Raw genomic sequence first — 17,043 nt, 5'->3', positions numbered from 1 at the left:
AATACGGAGCCATTGGTGATGTCCACCAATCACGGAATTTCCCCGTTACAATCACATACTCATGCACACACACACACGTGCAAACACACACACACACACACATATATCACCAAAGTTGCTGTGTTTATTGCCAACCAGAATGCCAGTGTTAATGACAAGCGAGAGGTACCCAGACAGAGCAGATAACATTTCCTCCAGATCTTCCCTCTCTCTTTTTTTTAAAATAAATCATTTTCTTTTGGTAAAATGCAACAATTCTTCCTGCCAGGACTTCTGCTCGCAGCTTCCTTGAGATTTTTTTTGAAAAGGAAGATTATTTGAGATGGGGAGGAGGTGGGACACCAGATTGTGGTGAAGGTAAAGAGAGGGAGCGAAACCAAGGTCAGAATAAGAACATCGAGAGAAACCTAAAGGCACCAATAGATACATGGCGTCTGTCGCATTAACATGTATCTGATACATTAACATGTGTGTCTGACACATGAACATGTATGTCTGTCAAGTCTAATTAAATGGCTGGCCAATACGGTGGCAGCCAAAGGGGTTATTTTAAACAGATTGCACCAGAAAGAAAGAGAAATTGCATTTTTGTCGCCATTTATCATGTGGAAAAGTCTCTCAAAGTGCGCAGTGACTGTGGATTTTGCAGGCGGCCAATTAGCACGCAGAAAAAGCCCAATAAGTCGTCTATTTCATGTTGTTTTTAAATTAATATAATTTAATAGTGGTGGATTTTATGGCATTTTACGGCAAAGTCAACAACACTGTTTAAACCTGCAATTTTTCCTCTCCCTTCCATCCATTTCCCTCCACTCACTCCCCCGCCTGCCTCCATTAACACCAATAAGTAGTTTAGACTGAGATAATTCAGCACAGCACAGAAAGCTGTTGTTGACATCAATGAATAGGAGACTTGTCCTTAAGTGAAGACAGAGTATGAGCTGATGACTACCAAGGCGAAAATTAAGGCTGTTTCCAGGCAACTGTTTCCAGGCTTAGAACACCAGCATTTTCCCTCTTACACTATGACAGATCAGTATCCTTCCTTCCACCTTTCTGTCAAAGCTCGGCGAATTCCGTGCTGTATCTCCTCTCGTCACTAATGACTATCACCGGACTGTCCGTCCGTCCGTCCGTGTGCCTGTCCGCAGAAGAATAAAAACCTCTCGCCCCAGGCTTGCCCTGTCTCTTAGCAACCGGCGGCAAGGTCTAGTACAATGCGCTTCTTGTTTGCAGGTTTCGTTCTGCTCAGTAAATTACATTTAATGTCAGCAGCCTGTGTCCTCATCGTTGAAACTGCATTACACACAGCTCCCTGTGTTGCCATCGCCCACTGTGGACTGCTGGGCCTTGGCAACAAACACACCAGCCACTCCGCAGACAAAAGGCTTCAGCGACAGAACACATGATGTCTAGCCTGAAAGAATTTCCACACAGCTGAATGCGAACAAGAGGGAAGTGTCTCTCTCCTACTTCCCCACCGTGTCACCAATCAGTTTATACATTAAAAACACATCACCATGTGTTGATGATTGACAAGACCGGGGGCCACGTGATGTGCAACATCAAGACGCCCAGAGAAACGTACTCCACTCCGTGTAATGGTAATGATCCTTGCATTGGATATAGCGCCTTCCGTGTCAAGAGGACGTTTCAAAGGATTCACTATAAAGTGCTTTAAAGTGTAAAGTAAACGGTAAAGTGACTGTATATTTTGTAGGAGAGCCCAACAGCCCAATGGCTCACAACCAGCCATGAAGTGTGCGACCAATGTTTTAACTGGGGGAGTGGGGCGGGGGGGTGGGGGAGTGAGTGCCTTCATCTGAGTCATTGAAAGGATTTGGCGCTTACTTTCGGTTTCAAACAGATCCCAAGTTAAGTAGCGGAAAATAAACGCAATGCACATTCTGATTTCAGGAAAGAAAAGTTTTTCTCTTTGCTATAAGTAAGACTCGTTCAGTTCTTTCAGTGGTTTTAAGCTCGCAAAACACTTGTCTTCTTGAGGGTGTCAGCACGGAAAAGGTGGGCTGTTTTTCTTACACAAGGTCAATGCAACACGCCAGGAATAAGAGGGTTTCACTGAGGAGAGACTAGAGGGAAATAGGAAGCTGCTTTGCCTAGAACAGCAGAGATTGAGAGGGGTCCTGGTTGTGGAATTTTAAAATGAGGCGAGGAATTGAGAGAATAAACAGGGTGACATTACTTCCAGTTGAGTCAGGAACCAGAGGGACACAGATTTACGGCTGTTAGCAAATGTGCAACGGGAGGGAGAGGTTAGGAGAATATATTTTTTAGATGTACTCAACACACAGAGGGATATGGAATGCCAAACCTGGGAGAGTGAGTGGTGGAGGCAGAATCGATATTAGCTTTTAAGGTGGAATTAGATCAATATTTGAAAAGGAGAAATACAGTATAAAAGGTTGGGGAGTTAGTTAGGGGGGAGGGGAGAGAGACAGGCAGGAGAATGGGACTGAATGGATAGCTCATACAGAGAATCAGTACAGACACAATGGGCAAGATAGCCTCCTTCTGTGCTGTAAAGGTCTACTCTGTACAGAACATTTTGAATAACTTTAAACAGTAAAGTCAAAATCTGTTCGAGGCACAAAATCCTCCTTCACTTAAACCCTCGCTGATGTCCAGTGGAATTTGCTCCTGTGCTTGCTCAAGGCTCGGTGTCTGGAGTCTGAAACCCAGGACATCACTCAAACAGACAGAAGCAGCCCACTGCCCAAACCCACTGCTCTCCATCAACTCCAAATGACATGGCTTCAAAACAGTTGACCCCAACTTCACATCCTGTCTGTGCACCACAGTCTCCAAGGTACATAATGTGGTCACTCAATCCACCACCGTGTGTGGGACACTGCTGCCGCGATTTGCCCACAAAATGCACAGTGACTACACTTTACAATATATTCTGGGAAGCGCTTTGAGACAACTCAATGATGTGATCAGGCGCGATATCGAATGCAAGGATTATTATTATTTGAGGAACAATAAATAAGAGGTTTGAAGTGCCAAAGTGTTAAAAAAAAACTTGCTCTACTTATATGTAAGACCCTTCACATAAGAAAACATTTCAAAGTCCTCATAGGGCTCTGTATGTATAAGTGCATCACTGAGCAAGTCGGGAAGTGGGAAGAGCATTGAAAATCCCAGTGGAATAAAGACGTGTGTTTTTTTTAGAAGGATTTGGGAAACGGGGGATAGAGTTTGAGGCACGAGCACTTTGGGAGGGAGTGCGGGGGGAAGGACCTCAGGCTCTCTCCTCCCAGCCCACCTCCACGTTGAGCATCTCTGTCAGTAACTGGCTCAGCTCAGCCCTGCCCCACAGCACAGCACAGAGCCCCCCCACCACCGCCCCAGTGCGTCCTTACCTTTCATACTGTTCATGGAGAGCGAGCGATCACGATCCATCACCCCAGCGCTGGGTTTGCTGCTGTTGTCCTTCTGGCGGGCGACAGCCACTGCGATGCCCACGGGCGGGTGCCTGACCTCCACCTCGCCCTGAGACCCGCTGCCCTCCCTCCCGAAGGACTTTGCACTCTCGGGCCTCTCCGGGTCCCTCTTCAGCTGTTTGCTGAGCTGCTGGAGCGGCAGATGCTGTAACTTGGAGGCTCCGTGTGGGTCGTTCTTCATGTTGCCCAACCCCCGAACGGGCTCTTCTTGCCACTGCCAGACCTCCCCGCCGAGCCCTTGGCAAAGCTGCCGCTGTACTTGATGAGGCTCTGCATGGCGGACACCTCGCTGGGGTTCCCCACCCCCCCCGGTCGCTGCAGGGTTGCGGGGTCCAGGAACACCTTCTTCTGCTCGTCCTCGGGACGCAGCCCATGACTGTGCTGAGCTGCCAGGGCCGCCATCTGGGTGGTGGCGTAAGTGGCCATCTCGAACGGCTTCCACTTGGTCTCAGGAGTGCCGGAACGCTTTAGCTGTGCCTGCTCCAAGTGCAGCCTGCCCACGTCCATGCCGTTGTACACTTTACAGGAATCCTTCAGACCAGACCTATGGAACCTCTCCCGCTCCTGTGTCCTCTGATCGGCCTCGAAACCCGACTTGACCAAGTCCTTAGACAATGATGACACCGCGCTGTTCAAGCCTCGAATCTCGGCCGGACTGTGGCCTGCCCTGCTCACAAACACCTCGCAATTCACTGGCCGCTTTGTGGCTAAAGAGTTAGACCGAATGACCGACCCCTCCTCCCTCACGCTCTCTACCCGTTTGAGGTCCAAGTGCGTGGGCAGGTCCTGTGTTAGCATTAATCGGGAGGCCTCAGTCGGGGTCCTTTCACAGGTGGACTGCAAAATGCCTGCTCTGTCGCCGGCGTTTTTACCAAGGTCCTTGTCTTTATTTTTGTCGTTTTTATTATCTCTCGCCTGAGAAGCTATCTGAATGGGCCCATTTCTGTCATCGTAAAACCCAACGGAAGGCACAAAGGTGGGTGCAATGACTTTATGTTCTTTCCCCGGCTCCCTGGCAGTGGGGAATATGGTGTAGAGGCTGGAATGGACGGGAAGAGGAGGGAATGTGCTGGAGGAAGGGATGCGGACAGTCTGGGAGGGGTGGGAGTTGGGGCAGCCGCAGGGAACGGGCAGCGAGCCCATGGAGGTGGGCAGCGCCTCGCACTTCCTGGGCTTGTCTGTGGGGACGTGCAACAGAGGCCTCATGTTCTCGTCGTGCTTGACTGAGTCCTTGCCGCACCTTTCTAGCTCGTGTCCCGAGAGTCTGAGCGAGGAACTGGAGCCGCTGTTACAATTGCTGAGAGACAAGGTCTGCAGAGGGTTCTTAGCCTTTGGTTGTTCTCCCAGACCCCGGTTTGGGGAGTGGTGGGCATGGCTGTGAAGGCCGGAGAGGTGCTCCGCTGTCTTTATAGGCTTGTCGAGGGCGTGCATCCTCCGATCGTTATCAGTCCGTGCATCTTGTGTGAGGTCCACTACGCTCCTGGGCCTGGCCGACTCCTCCCTCTGGGCCTTGTCCCTCTCTCTTTTACCCATGTTGAGATTGACCTCAGTCCTGTACAGTTTCTCCTTGGCCTCCCTGCCCAGATACTTCTCCACCTCTTTCACATTTTTGTGAGGGTGGCACATCTCCTTCTCCCGCAGGATGGAGGCGTGGCTTGTTGGTGTTCGCGAGATGGCGGCCTGGGGGTGGGTTGTAGTGTGGAGGGACGTTTGGCCTGCATGGCTGGGTAAATAATACCCGTCTGTAATCAGAAACAAAAGTCCAAATGAGCAGACGTACAGTCAGAAACCACAAACCGTTTCTGATGGATTCCAATGATATCAAAATTGAGCTGAACTACACAGATACAGGGCAAGCTACTGGTTTGTTACCCAGCGATTCTGGGCTATGTCACTCTCATCCTTTTGGCCGACACTTTGACATAAGCTTCGGAATTTTGGAATGCTCTCCCCCAATCCCTCTGCACTGCCCCCTCTCTCCCCTCTTTTAGATCATGACTGAAGATACTTGCTCTTCGACCGTGCTTACAGTCACCTCCTCCCTCCCTCCCCCCAGCTCGGCGTCAGGCTCCGTGATTGTTCAGCGCTCTGAGATGCTGCCCCTGTGTAAATACAAATTGTTGTTGTAAACAAGGCAGTGCCAATTCAAACAGGAGTTGAGATCTCACACATCTCACCTCCAAAGGCAAGAGAGCTGGGTAATGCACGCTGCGGCCACCAGGGGGCACTGACATCCAGGGTTTTCTGGCCAGGGAATTGGGTTGAGCCTGACAGACCAGTCATGACCCTTTGGTTGCTGACTGCTTGGCTGATCTTCCCCAGACATCCAGGGGGAGTGGTTTAAACCACGAGTTGGAAAGGACTGTGTGGACACGAGATGGCGAATGTTCGACTCTCTTCAGTCTAGTCGCTGGTGTCTTGGCTCCTCTCCCACTGCACACAGAGGGCAGGCGGCAGCCAGACACAAACAGCCTGAGGTCACTTGACAGTTGGTTGGTTTCCAACTGGTGACCTGCGAGTGAGCATCAGCCAATCTGAGCCCAGGTGGCACAAATGGCACCGCAACAGGTCTTGATGCCCTGGCCCTATGCCCGAGCAAGCCAGTGCCTTGTACCCTCCTACCGTGGTCTTGTACCCTGGTCACCCTCCTACCCCCACACTCCCTGCCCTCCTGATGCCAAACCCCAGCTAGGGTCCAAATCCCTGATTGTCCAGCAACTTGGGACCTCCTCCCGACGTGAAAGGCACTATGTAAATGTCATTTGTTGCTGCTTTTGTTGTAGGCCCAAGTGATATTGCTTTGTCCTGTGGCACGTCAACTTTTGTGAACCCAGATCGAAGGCATTGTCACAAAATATATTGCTCAACTGATCCTGGCAAACACTCCCATTGAGAAACAATGTACAACAAGCAGTGAAGTAAATATACCTGTTGCTCCTAGTTACAATGGTATTTGCATATACTCTTACACTTCCATTGTATTCAGCAGAACAAAGATATCCATACGTACAAGTACTCACTGGACCTAACAATCAGAGGGAAACTCATAACTCATTTATCTGTCAAACCATTGAACAGGGGCATTATAAAGTCATTGATTGTTAAAGAATTAGAAGTGTCAGGTCACAGGAAGACTTTGCCAAGAGCAGACGTGTTGGCCCTAATCGTGCACCTGTTGATCCCAAAACCACAGCGTTGGAAACCAGGGCACCAAGGCCATGCCTTCAAATACCGGATAATTCCCATGACGGAAAACTCACTGCTCACACAACCGGTTTCTTCATGGAGTTTAGACAAACACGAGCATTACTGACCTTTCTGAGCCTCATACAGGCTGTGCTGGGTGAGCTGTGCCAGGATGGGGCTGCTGCTGGCCGGGTGCTCCAAGTGACCGAGGGGAATATAGGGAGAGTAAAGGCTACTTGGCAAGTGTGAATAACCTGCAAAACAAGAGAATAACAATGTGGTCTCAAATCAGCTGGCAGCAAATGTAAATACATTTCAGATAATTAAACGCTTTCGACAGACTCCTGATATCTGTCCTCCCTGCCTCTCCCCCTCCTTCTCACCTATTCTCTATCTATTAGTCTTTAAAGCCCACCTCAAAACCTACCTCTTTGACACCTCCTTCAGTCACCTTTCATTCCACACCCACACACCCCCCCCCCCGGCCCCTCCTCACCATTTTGGTGTCCAACCCCTGTCACTGTGAAGCACTCCGAGACATTGTTCTGAGTTTCGCCCACAGTCACTACACTTTGCAGTATGTTCTGTGAAGCGCTTTGAGACGACTCGAAGAAACGATAATGCGCCATATCAAATACAAGGATTATTATTATTATTACATTGTTCTGTATGGAAATGCAAGTTGTTAGTTTCTGATTCTGTTTAACAATGATTTGCATCAGTTAGAGCTGTGAAGGGCTTCAACTCAACTAATTTCCAATTTATGTGCAAAGTTTCACCGGTTAAAAGAACATAAAAATTGCTTGAAGAAGGAAGACAAAAACGGCCGCGAATAGGAAATAATGGGAAACAACTTCCTTTCCTGAAACAAGAAATGCAAAATGGCTTCCTGTCCTGGTTAAAAGCAGGAGTTGAGTCCCGTGACACTTTGCTGAGGCGTGAAGCAGAACAAGACAGCGCTATCACTGAGTGACATTTAACATTATTCTCCATTCTATTCCACCTGGGCTGGGTTTGTCCCCTATAGGGTTGCAGAGCCGTCATGGGGAGTTTTTCTTTAGAGGGGGGTGAATCGATGAAGCAGATAATTCACAAATTGTGCTCTTGCTGTGTACGTAGCAATTACATTAAGGTGAAATTCTTCAGAAACCCAAATGAAGGCAGTTAATCAGGCCTGCCAATAGGCCGAGCTATCCACAGTGGGTCTGGATAATGGACCAGGGTATATGAAGGCTAAAAGTTCAAAGGCCGGGTCACCAGGCTTAAATAGGTATTAGCAAGGGTCACAGCAAATGTTTAACATCCGCCATTTCCAAAGCAATGTGCAGAAATGACCAGCAGAGACCTCCCCATTGTCCTCGCTGGGCTGTGTCAGGCCTTACAAGATCCACCCTTTTGAGTTCTTTAAAATACACAATATGAGCTCGTAAATGGAGGCCGGCCTCGCCATCACCCCATCGCCCTCTGTCCTGCCAGGGTAAAATCATAGAGCAACTCAGCTCAAAGGCCCGGCCTGCCTCTCAGAGCCTCGTTAATACACCCCCAATACAATGCCCCCCAGCTTAGCGCAGGTTGGTTTACTGTACAACACCGCCGGCCTCCTGCATGCAGGAGGAAGTGACGTCAGTGGCCACCCCGATAACGTGGGGTCAGTGTTTACTGCCCCCACCCCCCCAAACTGTCCCGTTATTATGGGTTCTTCAGAGAAAGAAACTCTCGTCCCTGTTCCAATAGCAACATGAAATCTTTAATGCCCACCTGAACAGGAAGGTGAGGGACATTGGTGATAAAGTATCATCAGAAGGCTGGCATGTCTGGCCATGCAGACCCCCAACCTCAGCACTGTTTGTGGAACATCGATCTGGGCTACAAGCTACAGTCCCAGGAGAATTCAAACACACAACCTTCCGAGTCACAAACGAGGAAGGACCGAATGAACCAACATCACACCCGATACTGGGATTGTGGATAATACAATTAGTACAATTAAACTGCGATTTCTGATGTTTGGAAGATGAGGAACACCTTTGCAATAGCGTTGTGAGAGCAGGAACCTCAAGCCTGACAAAGGTTTCAATCTCTGCACGCACACATACATACACACTACACGTACACACCACACCACACACATACACACACCACACACTACTTTCTCTCTCCATGAACTAGATTGTAAAACTCATTTGAAGGATCTTCAGGTCAAAATATGAACCCAAATATTTTTGATGATTTAAAAAAACTCAGGAACCACATCTCTCTTGAATCAGTCTAGGATGTCTGTTTGATATTAAAGTGGGGGCGCGGGGGTAATGTGAGTGTGTGTTTGGATGGGGGGGGTGGGGGTCGGGAGGGAAGGATTGCCTTCTTCAGCCTAATGTTTGGCCCTGGCATAATCCAGTGGAATAAACTGACTCGAATGCTCCTCCCTTCTCACTAAAGTGTTCTGTGCTGACGGGTTGTGTTGCTCTGGCATCGAGCTGCCCATTCCTGAGCAGTGCACAGCCTTCAGTAAACACAGCCTTGCACTGCTCACCCAACACAGAACATCTGCCTCATAGACAGACAGTGGCCCTGAGTGTCGACCTCTCGCGGAGGATTCAGCGTAAAAAGGACGTAAACACCACTCTGATAACAAAGGGCATTTCTGGAATCGGAATGTATTTTGTATGTATTAAGGAAAAAGTTGCGATGTGAATAAAATGACCCAGTCACTTCTCCCAATGCCGTTAGCCTCACTCTCAGCCTCAAAAGTAATTTAAAAAATTGGTCACTCAGTCCACGACTCTTTGTGAGACGCTGCTGTGCACAATTGGCTACTGAGTCTCGCTCACAAAATACACAGTCACTACACTTTACAATATATTCTATGAAGCGCTTTGAGACATCTTGAAGACATGATAATGCGCTGCATCAAATGCAAGGATCAGGATCGTCATCATCAACTCTCGTCGCGCTCCTCTGTCCTTTTCTCTGCCCTTTCCCCCAGTCTTGTATTTTTCTTTTTCTGATATATATATCACTCCCTTTTTGTTCCTCTAAATCTCTTCTCTCTCTCTCTCTCTCTCTCTCTGGCTGCCGTTCCTACAGAAAAGAGTGACCGGGATCCAAAGCTGCCTTCAAACCTCAGGGAGATATTCCCCCTGGGTCTAGTTGTGTTATGGTGCATTTCCAATTAAGAGTTCACAATTTGGCCAATTCTTTAAATTGGAGCCAAAATTTTGAAGCCTCTTTTTGGCATAAATTTCTTTTAAGACAAGAAATATACAGTCACTGCACTTTACGTTGAAGGCAGTGAAGCACTCTGAGACGTCCTGCCAGAACGTGAAGGCATTGTGTGAAATGCCAGGATTTTTATATATATATGTGTGTGTGTATGTATATATGTAGTAATAACAATTCATAAGAAAGGACAGCTAAGGTTTGACAGCTGCGGTGCGCGAGGTCAGACAGATGTTCAGTCCGGATGGAAACAATTAATAAAAAAAACTTTGGATACATCTGCAATTTTTTAATATTTTTTTAAACTGTCCTGTGCGTGTCCGGCGCCTTTTCCCACAATATGAACCGAAGACTCCAATAGGAAACAGATGCTCCCTTTAACCGTTTGTAGCCCACTCGCACTCGGCAGCAGATTTTGGGTGGAAATTCAGCAGGAAGCACGGCTTGTGGTGGGTGCAATGGGGTTCAAAGACCCTTTTCTCTCTCTCTCGCTCTCGCGGTGGTTCCGAGGCCCAAGGAGAGGTTAAAGCACGTTACTGTGTCGCAAGCTGTCTTGCTGTTCCAGGGCCCAGGATTACGCTGCTATCGGGTGAATGTCTATTCAGGTCCCTTCAGACCCTTTCCCTGAAGCTGCTGCTGACAGCCAGCCAGAGAGTAATCCCTGAGGCCACCTCTCAAACTCAGGATTAAAGCCCAATTTCCTGCTCTCTGTGTTTACTTTGTAATGAGGGGCTTTCCTTCCAATTCTTACCCCCCACTCCATGGAATATTAAAAAAACATGGAACAGTTCCCTCATCCTCCGTATCTGTCTGCCTGTGTGTGGGGTGGGGTGGGGGCTGGTTATCGGCCAGGTCATCAGGAAAAAATCCTTTTTCTTTTCAAATAATGCAGAAAGTGCCGGTAGTTTTTTCAATGTGTGTGTGTGGAGGGGGGGGGGCAGTGCTGGAGAGGTAGGGCATTTCCTATTGCACTGTGTGTGTGTGTGGGTGGGGGCGGGTGTTGGAGCGATGCAGAAACCGGCCCCCACTTACGCGCATTCCATTTTGCACTTGACTGGGGCATTTAAAGGGCAGCAATGCTGGGGTTTACATGAAAGACTGACTGCCTTTCTATTGCTGAGTGTGTGTCCGGTTGAGTCAGTGTGTGTGTCAGTCAGTCTGTGTGTCAATCAGGCAGGACATCACAGATGAGCGAGTGGTGAAGCAGTTACAGTGGCCACAGGACATCGTCACCATTTACTTCCTCAAAGAGACAAGTTGCTTTCGGGTGAGCTGTGTTGCCCTCAACATGCCACAAAGGTCCTTAACCCCAGGCTCCTCGGTGGCTTCAGCAGCCAAAGCCACGTGAATAAAAAGAGAAATGAAACGTATATTGGGACGAACCAGAGACCATATTCGGTCTCACTCTCTCTCTCTTCCTCACTCTCTGCTCCACACGATATTCCTCCCATTGATTTGTTGTGCTCCCCCCATCCACAACACCCCCTACCCCACCCCCTCCCCGGTCTGTACGCTTTCTTCCAGGAGAAAGGAAATTAAACAGAACAACATATCAAGCCTCTCTCTTGGGCAGGAAATCTAAAACCACCGTCTATTGAACACAAAGCACATAAAAGGTATTTATACTCCCCACATTGTTACTTCCAAAGCTCCCAATGACTCATTGTCACATTACCAGGGCTTTACCCTATGTTGGCAATGAAACATTAATGCAGAGACTTTCGATGTATTTCAATCAATTAACCCATTTGAGTTCAAAATGCTCGTGATCACAACCAAAGGCGTTTTGCCCTGCACGTTGGCAAAGTTTAATCCGCGATAGAGAGCTGGAGATCTTTACAGAAACACATCACGGGTTGGTCTCAAGCGGCATCGTTCCTGACAACATTAGCGCTTTCCTCGGACACTTCTCCCAGTGATCAATCCTCTCTCTGCTCAGGATTGTTCACCAACTGCCAAAGAAACAGTGCAAGACTGACTGAACAACATTTGGTGATGTTGTGTGAGTTGTCAGCCAATCCACAATATCTAACAAAAATGCAAAGTCAGTTGTAAACCATCTGAGAAGAGATCGCAAGCTTACAAAGAGGAGGTTTGGATGAAGAAATTCTTTTGATTTATTTGATCTCCTCCTTCCAGAACCCTTCTCCCCCTCATTCTCCCCACACGCATACCCACCATTACAAAATCAAGCCATTTCTTAGAGAATCCAGTTCCCTGGCCTCAGCGTTAATTGCCCCCCCCACACAAAGAAATACTTCCTGGTGCCTCTCCCGAAATTCAATTGTTTGCCTTACTTGTCTTCAAAATCAGAATTCTGATTAAATAAGACACGCACTAGAATTAAGCAGCCACCCGCTAATATCAAATCAATAACTATAGCCTTTAAAAATAGTTATTAACAGTAATGTACTACAAATTAATCTGTTTACCCAGAACATTACATGTATCTGTTGGCAGTGGAAGAAAATCAATATGCAGCGACTCGAATTTCTGTTTGACTCCTTTAATATAATATTAGTCAGATTCCCCTGATAGCTTTAACGGTTCTGAGTCATGGAATGCTAAAGCAATGAGGTAATGTTGCATGTGCGTAAGACTTTAGCTGGGCCACAGTTGGGAGTATTATGTGCAGTTTTCAGCACGAGATAGAGAGAATTCCACTTCCAATTACCGGCTTCAAAATGAAGGCTGAGTTTAAGGAATGTCCAACGTGTGCATGTTCTAAAATTCTAAGAAGAAAAGGTTCTGATTATGGACGCACGTGGAATTTCTCCCGCTCCTCCTCAACTTAATTTATTAATAATTTATGAATTCCTTAATAATAATGAGTGGGTCAGGACAGGATCAGGCTTGGGCTGTTTCCCTGCCCCACAAAAGGGGGAGGGGATTTCATCCATTACAGTGTATTCTGTGAAGCGCTTTGAGACGTCTCGAAGATGTGATAAGGTGCTATATCAAAGCGTAGGGATTATCATCATCCCACTCCACATCCTCGTGGTCAAACGGTTTGCAAAGAATCAAACATGGGTGGCGGCCACTTTGGGCGAGGCAGTGCCAAATGGTATTGATGGAACTGGAACTCAGCACAAGCCGAGACCTATAAGAGAGGCAGAGAGTGAGAGCTGTGGGCAACAGCTTAGCTGGATTCTGCGCTCAATATGGATCCCTCCATTCACATGGGTCCACAAAAACGGATCACATTTCGTTCTGACTGACGGGTTTATTGTATTTGAACGGAGAACAGATTTATTACAATAACTGCATGAGTCATATTTATGAAGTGCTTGTCCTGGATTTCCATTGATCCACTGTTTGCGTACCGCACCCATAATTTATTCTAGATGCCAACACAAGAGACAACGCACGCTGAACAATAGCAGGAAAAGAAAGGCCAATCTTAGTCTGAGGATATGGCAACAAATCTTCCTTTTAAGGCTGAATTACGCAATGCAATATACCTCTATACAGCGCCTTTCAGGTCAGGAGGACGTCTCAAAAATCACTCACGTGAAGAATTGTAGAATTTTACCCAGTTCGAAGCGATCTGAAATGTGAATGGAAACTGCCCTCACAGGCAAGGTGGACAAGGTGGAATTTTGAAGTTGGAGCGCACATGTGTTGCCAAGCTCTAAGAAAACACCTGAGCTTTCCAGATTTTCAGTTTCCAGGCACAAGGTCTACACGTTCAAAAGGGAAATCCAGTCCTCGTCTTAAAAACCCAACAAGTCATAAAGAAGAGGATTGTTGTCACATTAGATCAGCTGGGATTAATTCCTGAAACAGCTAAGGAATAAGCTCAACCACACACAAAGGTAACCGCACTCGGCCAACTTGGCACCTGCGGAGTTTATGCTGCGGCGATTTATTAATGTGCTACATACAAGCGGAATGTTCCAAAGATCTGCTAATGAAGAATGGGTTGAGGCAGGTGCAAACTGTGACTTCATTCTGAGGCCAATCGTCTCCTGTGAGTCACATCCTTCCCTTTGGAAAACACAACCTCTGCCCAAATCCACACTGAATTTAACAATTTAACAATCTTCCATGATTCCACAGAACAGAAACAACCATTATGGGAAAGGCGCTGTGAAGGGCCTTGAAGGAGATGGAAGGAGGGATTCTGGGATGGAGCGTGGGGGCAGAAAGGCTGACCGTTGATGGTGGGACGGGCAGGGTGGGGGATGTGAAACAGTGTTCCGGTTATTTCCCCCTCCTCCCCACGCTGGAGTTTGTTTGTTTCCCAATCCACATTTGGTGCCTACGTCAATTCCTACACAAAAAAGTGTCTGTGGGAGGGAGGGAGGGGTTGTGGAGAGACAACAATGGGAGTCATTCAAGAAGTAGTGGAAAGAACCCGATTGCTACATAAATGGCTGGAGTTATTAAACCAGAGAGAGAAAACGAGCATAGGATTCTGCCGTCCCTATTGATACTGTGTGTGTTTGGGGGTGGGGGGGGACAGTGGGGGGTTGCTGTGTGATTGCACAGCCAATGACGTCATCCACCATTTGTCAAGGGGATGGTGTAACAGTGAGCCATTGTGTGCTGCTAAGCTAACAATGTTGTAACCAGTGATTCCCCTGTTGTGTGATAGAGCATTCCAGCTGTGTTGAGTGGGAGAGGAACTTCGATAACTTCAAGGTCCCTTGAAAAAGTGATAAGATGTGATGGGGCATTTCACCACAAGTTGAAATTGTAAAACAGAACTCTGCAACTCACTTACCAACAAGCTCCTAACTTTCTGTTTCATGTGAATCACCAGCACAACAAAAAGCACAACACGAAAAGTGGTTGAGAATTTTTCTTTTTACCTTCATGGTGAGCAGCCCAGAGCTGTGCCATCTGGATATTCGTAGGGTTGGGTCCGCGGAAGGATGGATCTGAGGGCAAAGGAGCGGGGGTTCCATGAGGAGCAGACGAGGTCCCGAGGCCACTGGCGACAAAACCCCCAAGGAAGGGAGTTGAGCCATTGGGGTAAGTATCACCTGATATAAGGAGAGGAGAAGAAAGAGAGACATTGTCAGGCTCCCTCCGCCACATCATTACCTACACCAGCACCAAGTGAACAACCCAAAGCCCCACTCAAACCAAAGCTAACTTGAACAAGCAGAATCACCCCCAGCTAAACACTCATTGTTTGCTATCGAAAGCACCGCCTGGTAAGCTTCCCCGGACACTGCTTGCCCAGTGAGGACCACCCTCCCCATTAGGGCTTTGACTTGCGGGGTTAACAGATGCTGAGTGAGAAGAATCCCCTCCCCCAGGGGTCGGTCTACCCTTCCAAGTCCTACTGATGATGAGCCCAGCCCCAGGCTGGACTGAGCTGGTCTGTCATCAGCAGGGTCCCGCCAAGTCCCAATTCCTTTTCAAAACCATTTTCTAAGCAATGAATTGGAATGAGATTGGCATTATTTTATTAATAAAAAGGGGAGCCCCCATTGCAATGCTTACACTGCAGTATCCTCTACGTCACACTGTAATGTATCTCTGGCCAATGCCAGGGCTTTGGTTCAGGGAAACAATATGGTTACAATGCACAGCAGATGGACGTCAGTTCCCATCATTGCAATCCCCAGTGTAACAACAACAACAGATGACATTTGTGTAGCTCCTTTCACGTAAGGAGGACGTCCCAAAGCACTGATGTGACCAATGTAAATGAGCAAATTTAGAGAGAAGCCTGGAACAGTTTGTTTTCAATTCTCTTTTAAACGCATAAATAATAGGTTGTAAAATATTTTCTGCATAGACAGAACTGCCATACAAAATATAAACAACAGAAATAACAGAATAAAGTTGTGTGTTTAACTGAAGGTTGTGAGGGGCAAAACAGGGGAATGGGAAACTAGCAGCAAACAGCAGTGTGTGTCTGAGTACAGCATCAGGGCAAGGCTGCTGACTGCAGCCGAGAGAGAACAACTTGCCTTTGCACAACTAACTCCTTTCACACATTATCATGTGTGCACTTAAAGCACATTGGCACATTCACTTTATGGCTGCCTGTGGAACGTTGCTGTCCACAAACTGACTGCCACATTCGCCTACAATGTACAGTCATTAAACCTTACAGCGCATAAGTGTGAAGTGCTTTGAGAAATCCACTCGAGATGTGAAAGACGCTATATCAAATGGTTATTTTTTACCAAAACCTAGTAACGTCTCTCAACTAAAGCATCAACAGCACTACAGGTGACTTGGTCGGTCCATGTTTTTTGAATCCCACTTATAGTCTTTGATGTGAAAAGGAAATGTTTGCATAGGTTAACGTTAAGATGACACCAATGATCAGGTGTCAACACCACGGTCTTTCTGAACAGCTCCACACAAGCGGAATAGTTGTTGCAACTGAGATCCTTATCAATTAGCTGTGCAATAAATAGAGTTGTCGGACAGGACATTATGTAATTAGATCCAGTTATCAGGAGTTAAACACTGAGCCATTATGTCTGCTTATACTGTGCCCTCTTGGTTCTTGTTGCACAAAGTGCAATGAGCGTTTCACCAGATTTCTAGCGGTCTTAGCCTTAAACCTTAACCATTGCCTTAAAGTTCAAGATACAATTTACATTTACATTTGCATAACGCCTCCTTTGTCGATGAAAGGACACAGAATAGTTGGGAAATTCGTAAATGTAAACCCTCTTGGTTTGGAGACCTGCAGAAAACTGTTCTCAAAAAAATAAAGACTATTGTTGACCATTGTTGCAAAGTTCCTCACAGTCTGATTTGCATTTTAAGACCACGGTCTTAAGCCTGAGACCATGAGCAATTCTGGACATCCATACAAATGGCTTTTATTATGAGCTTTGCATTTCATATAGCGCCTTTCACGTCAGCACGGCGGCCTAATACACATCGCAGGATTTACTGTAAAGTGAGTGTATTTTGTAGGTGAACTTTATTTTATGCTAGGATATGTAGGAGGTGCCTAGAGGGAGTTGATGACCTGAAATGTTAACTCACTTCCCTCTCTCCATAGATACTGCCTGACCTGCTGAGTGTTCCCAGCGACTTCTGTTTTTATGCTGTACACATGTCGCAGTTCCTTATAGAGCCGTGTGCATTGCAACCATTAACCAAATCACATGCTCTCTGCCTGTCTGCGATTTTGTATCTTTTAATGTGGACTCAGGAATTAACTGTAACTGCCCAGAATATCCAGACTTCCTTG

At 47.1% G+C, this 17,043-nt stretch overlaps 1 protein-coding gene across 1 annotated transcript in view; it reads right to left on the bottom strand.

Moving 5' to 3' along the window:
- tnrc18 (trinucleotide repeat containing 18) overlaps window positions 1–14,853 on the bottom strand; it is a 46,122-nt gene extending 31,269 nt beyond the window's left edge. The window contains 4 exon segments of the mRNA XM_007906148.2: window positions 3,384–3,653; window positions 3,656–5,206; window positions 6,779–6,904; window positions 14,684–14,853. Of these exon segments, the coding sequence (XP_007904339.2) occupies window positions 3,384–3,653; window positions 3,656–5,206; window positions 6,779–6,904; window positions 14,684–14,714 (1,978 nt within the window). The 5' untranslated portion in view covers window positions 14,715–14,853.
- Between the last annotated feature and the right edge of the window lie 2,190 nt (window positions 14,854–17,043).

This window comes from Callorhinchus milii, unplaced genomic scaffold (genome assembly GCF_018977255.1).
Source record: "Callorhinchus milii isolate IMCB2004 unplaced genomic scaffold, IMCB_Cmil_1.0 Scaffold16, whole genome shotgun sequence".
NCBI lineage: Eukaryota > Metazoa > Chordata > Chondrichthyes > Chimaeriformes > Callorhinchidae > Callorhinchus > Callorhinchus milii.
This window is presented reverse-complemented; position numbering and strand designations above follow the sequence as displayed.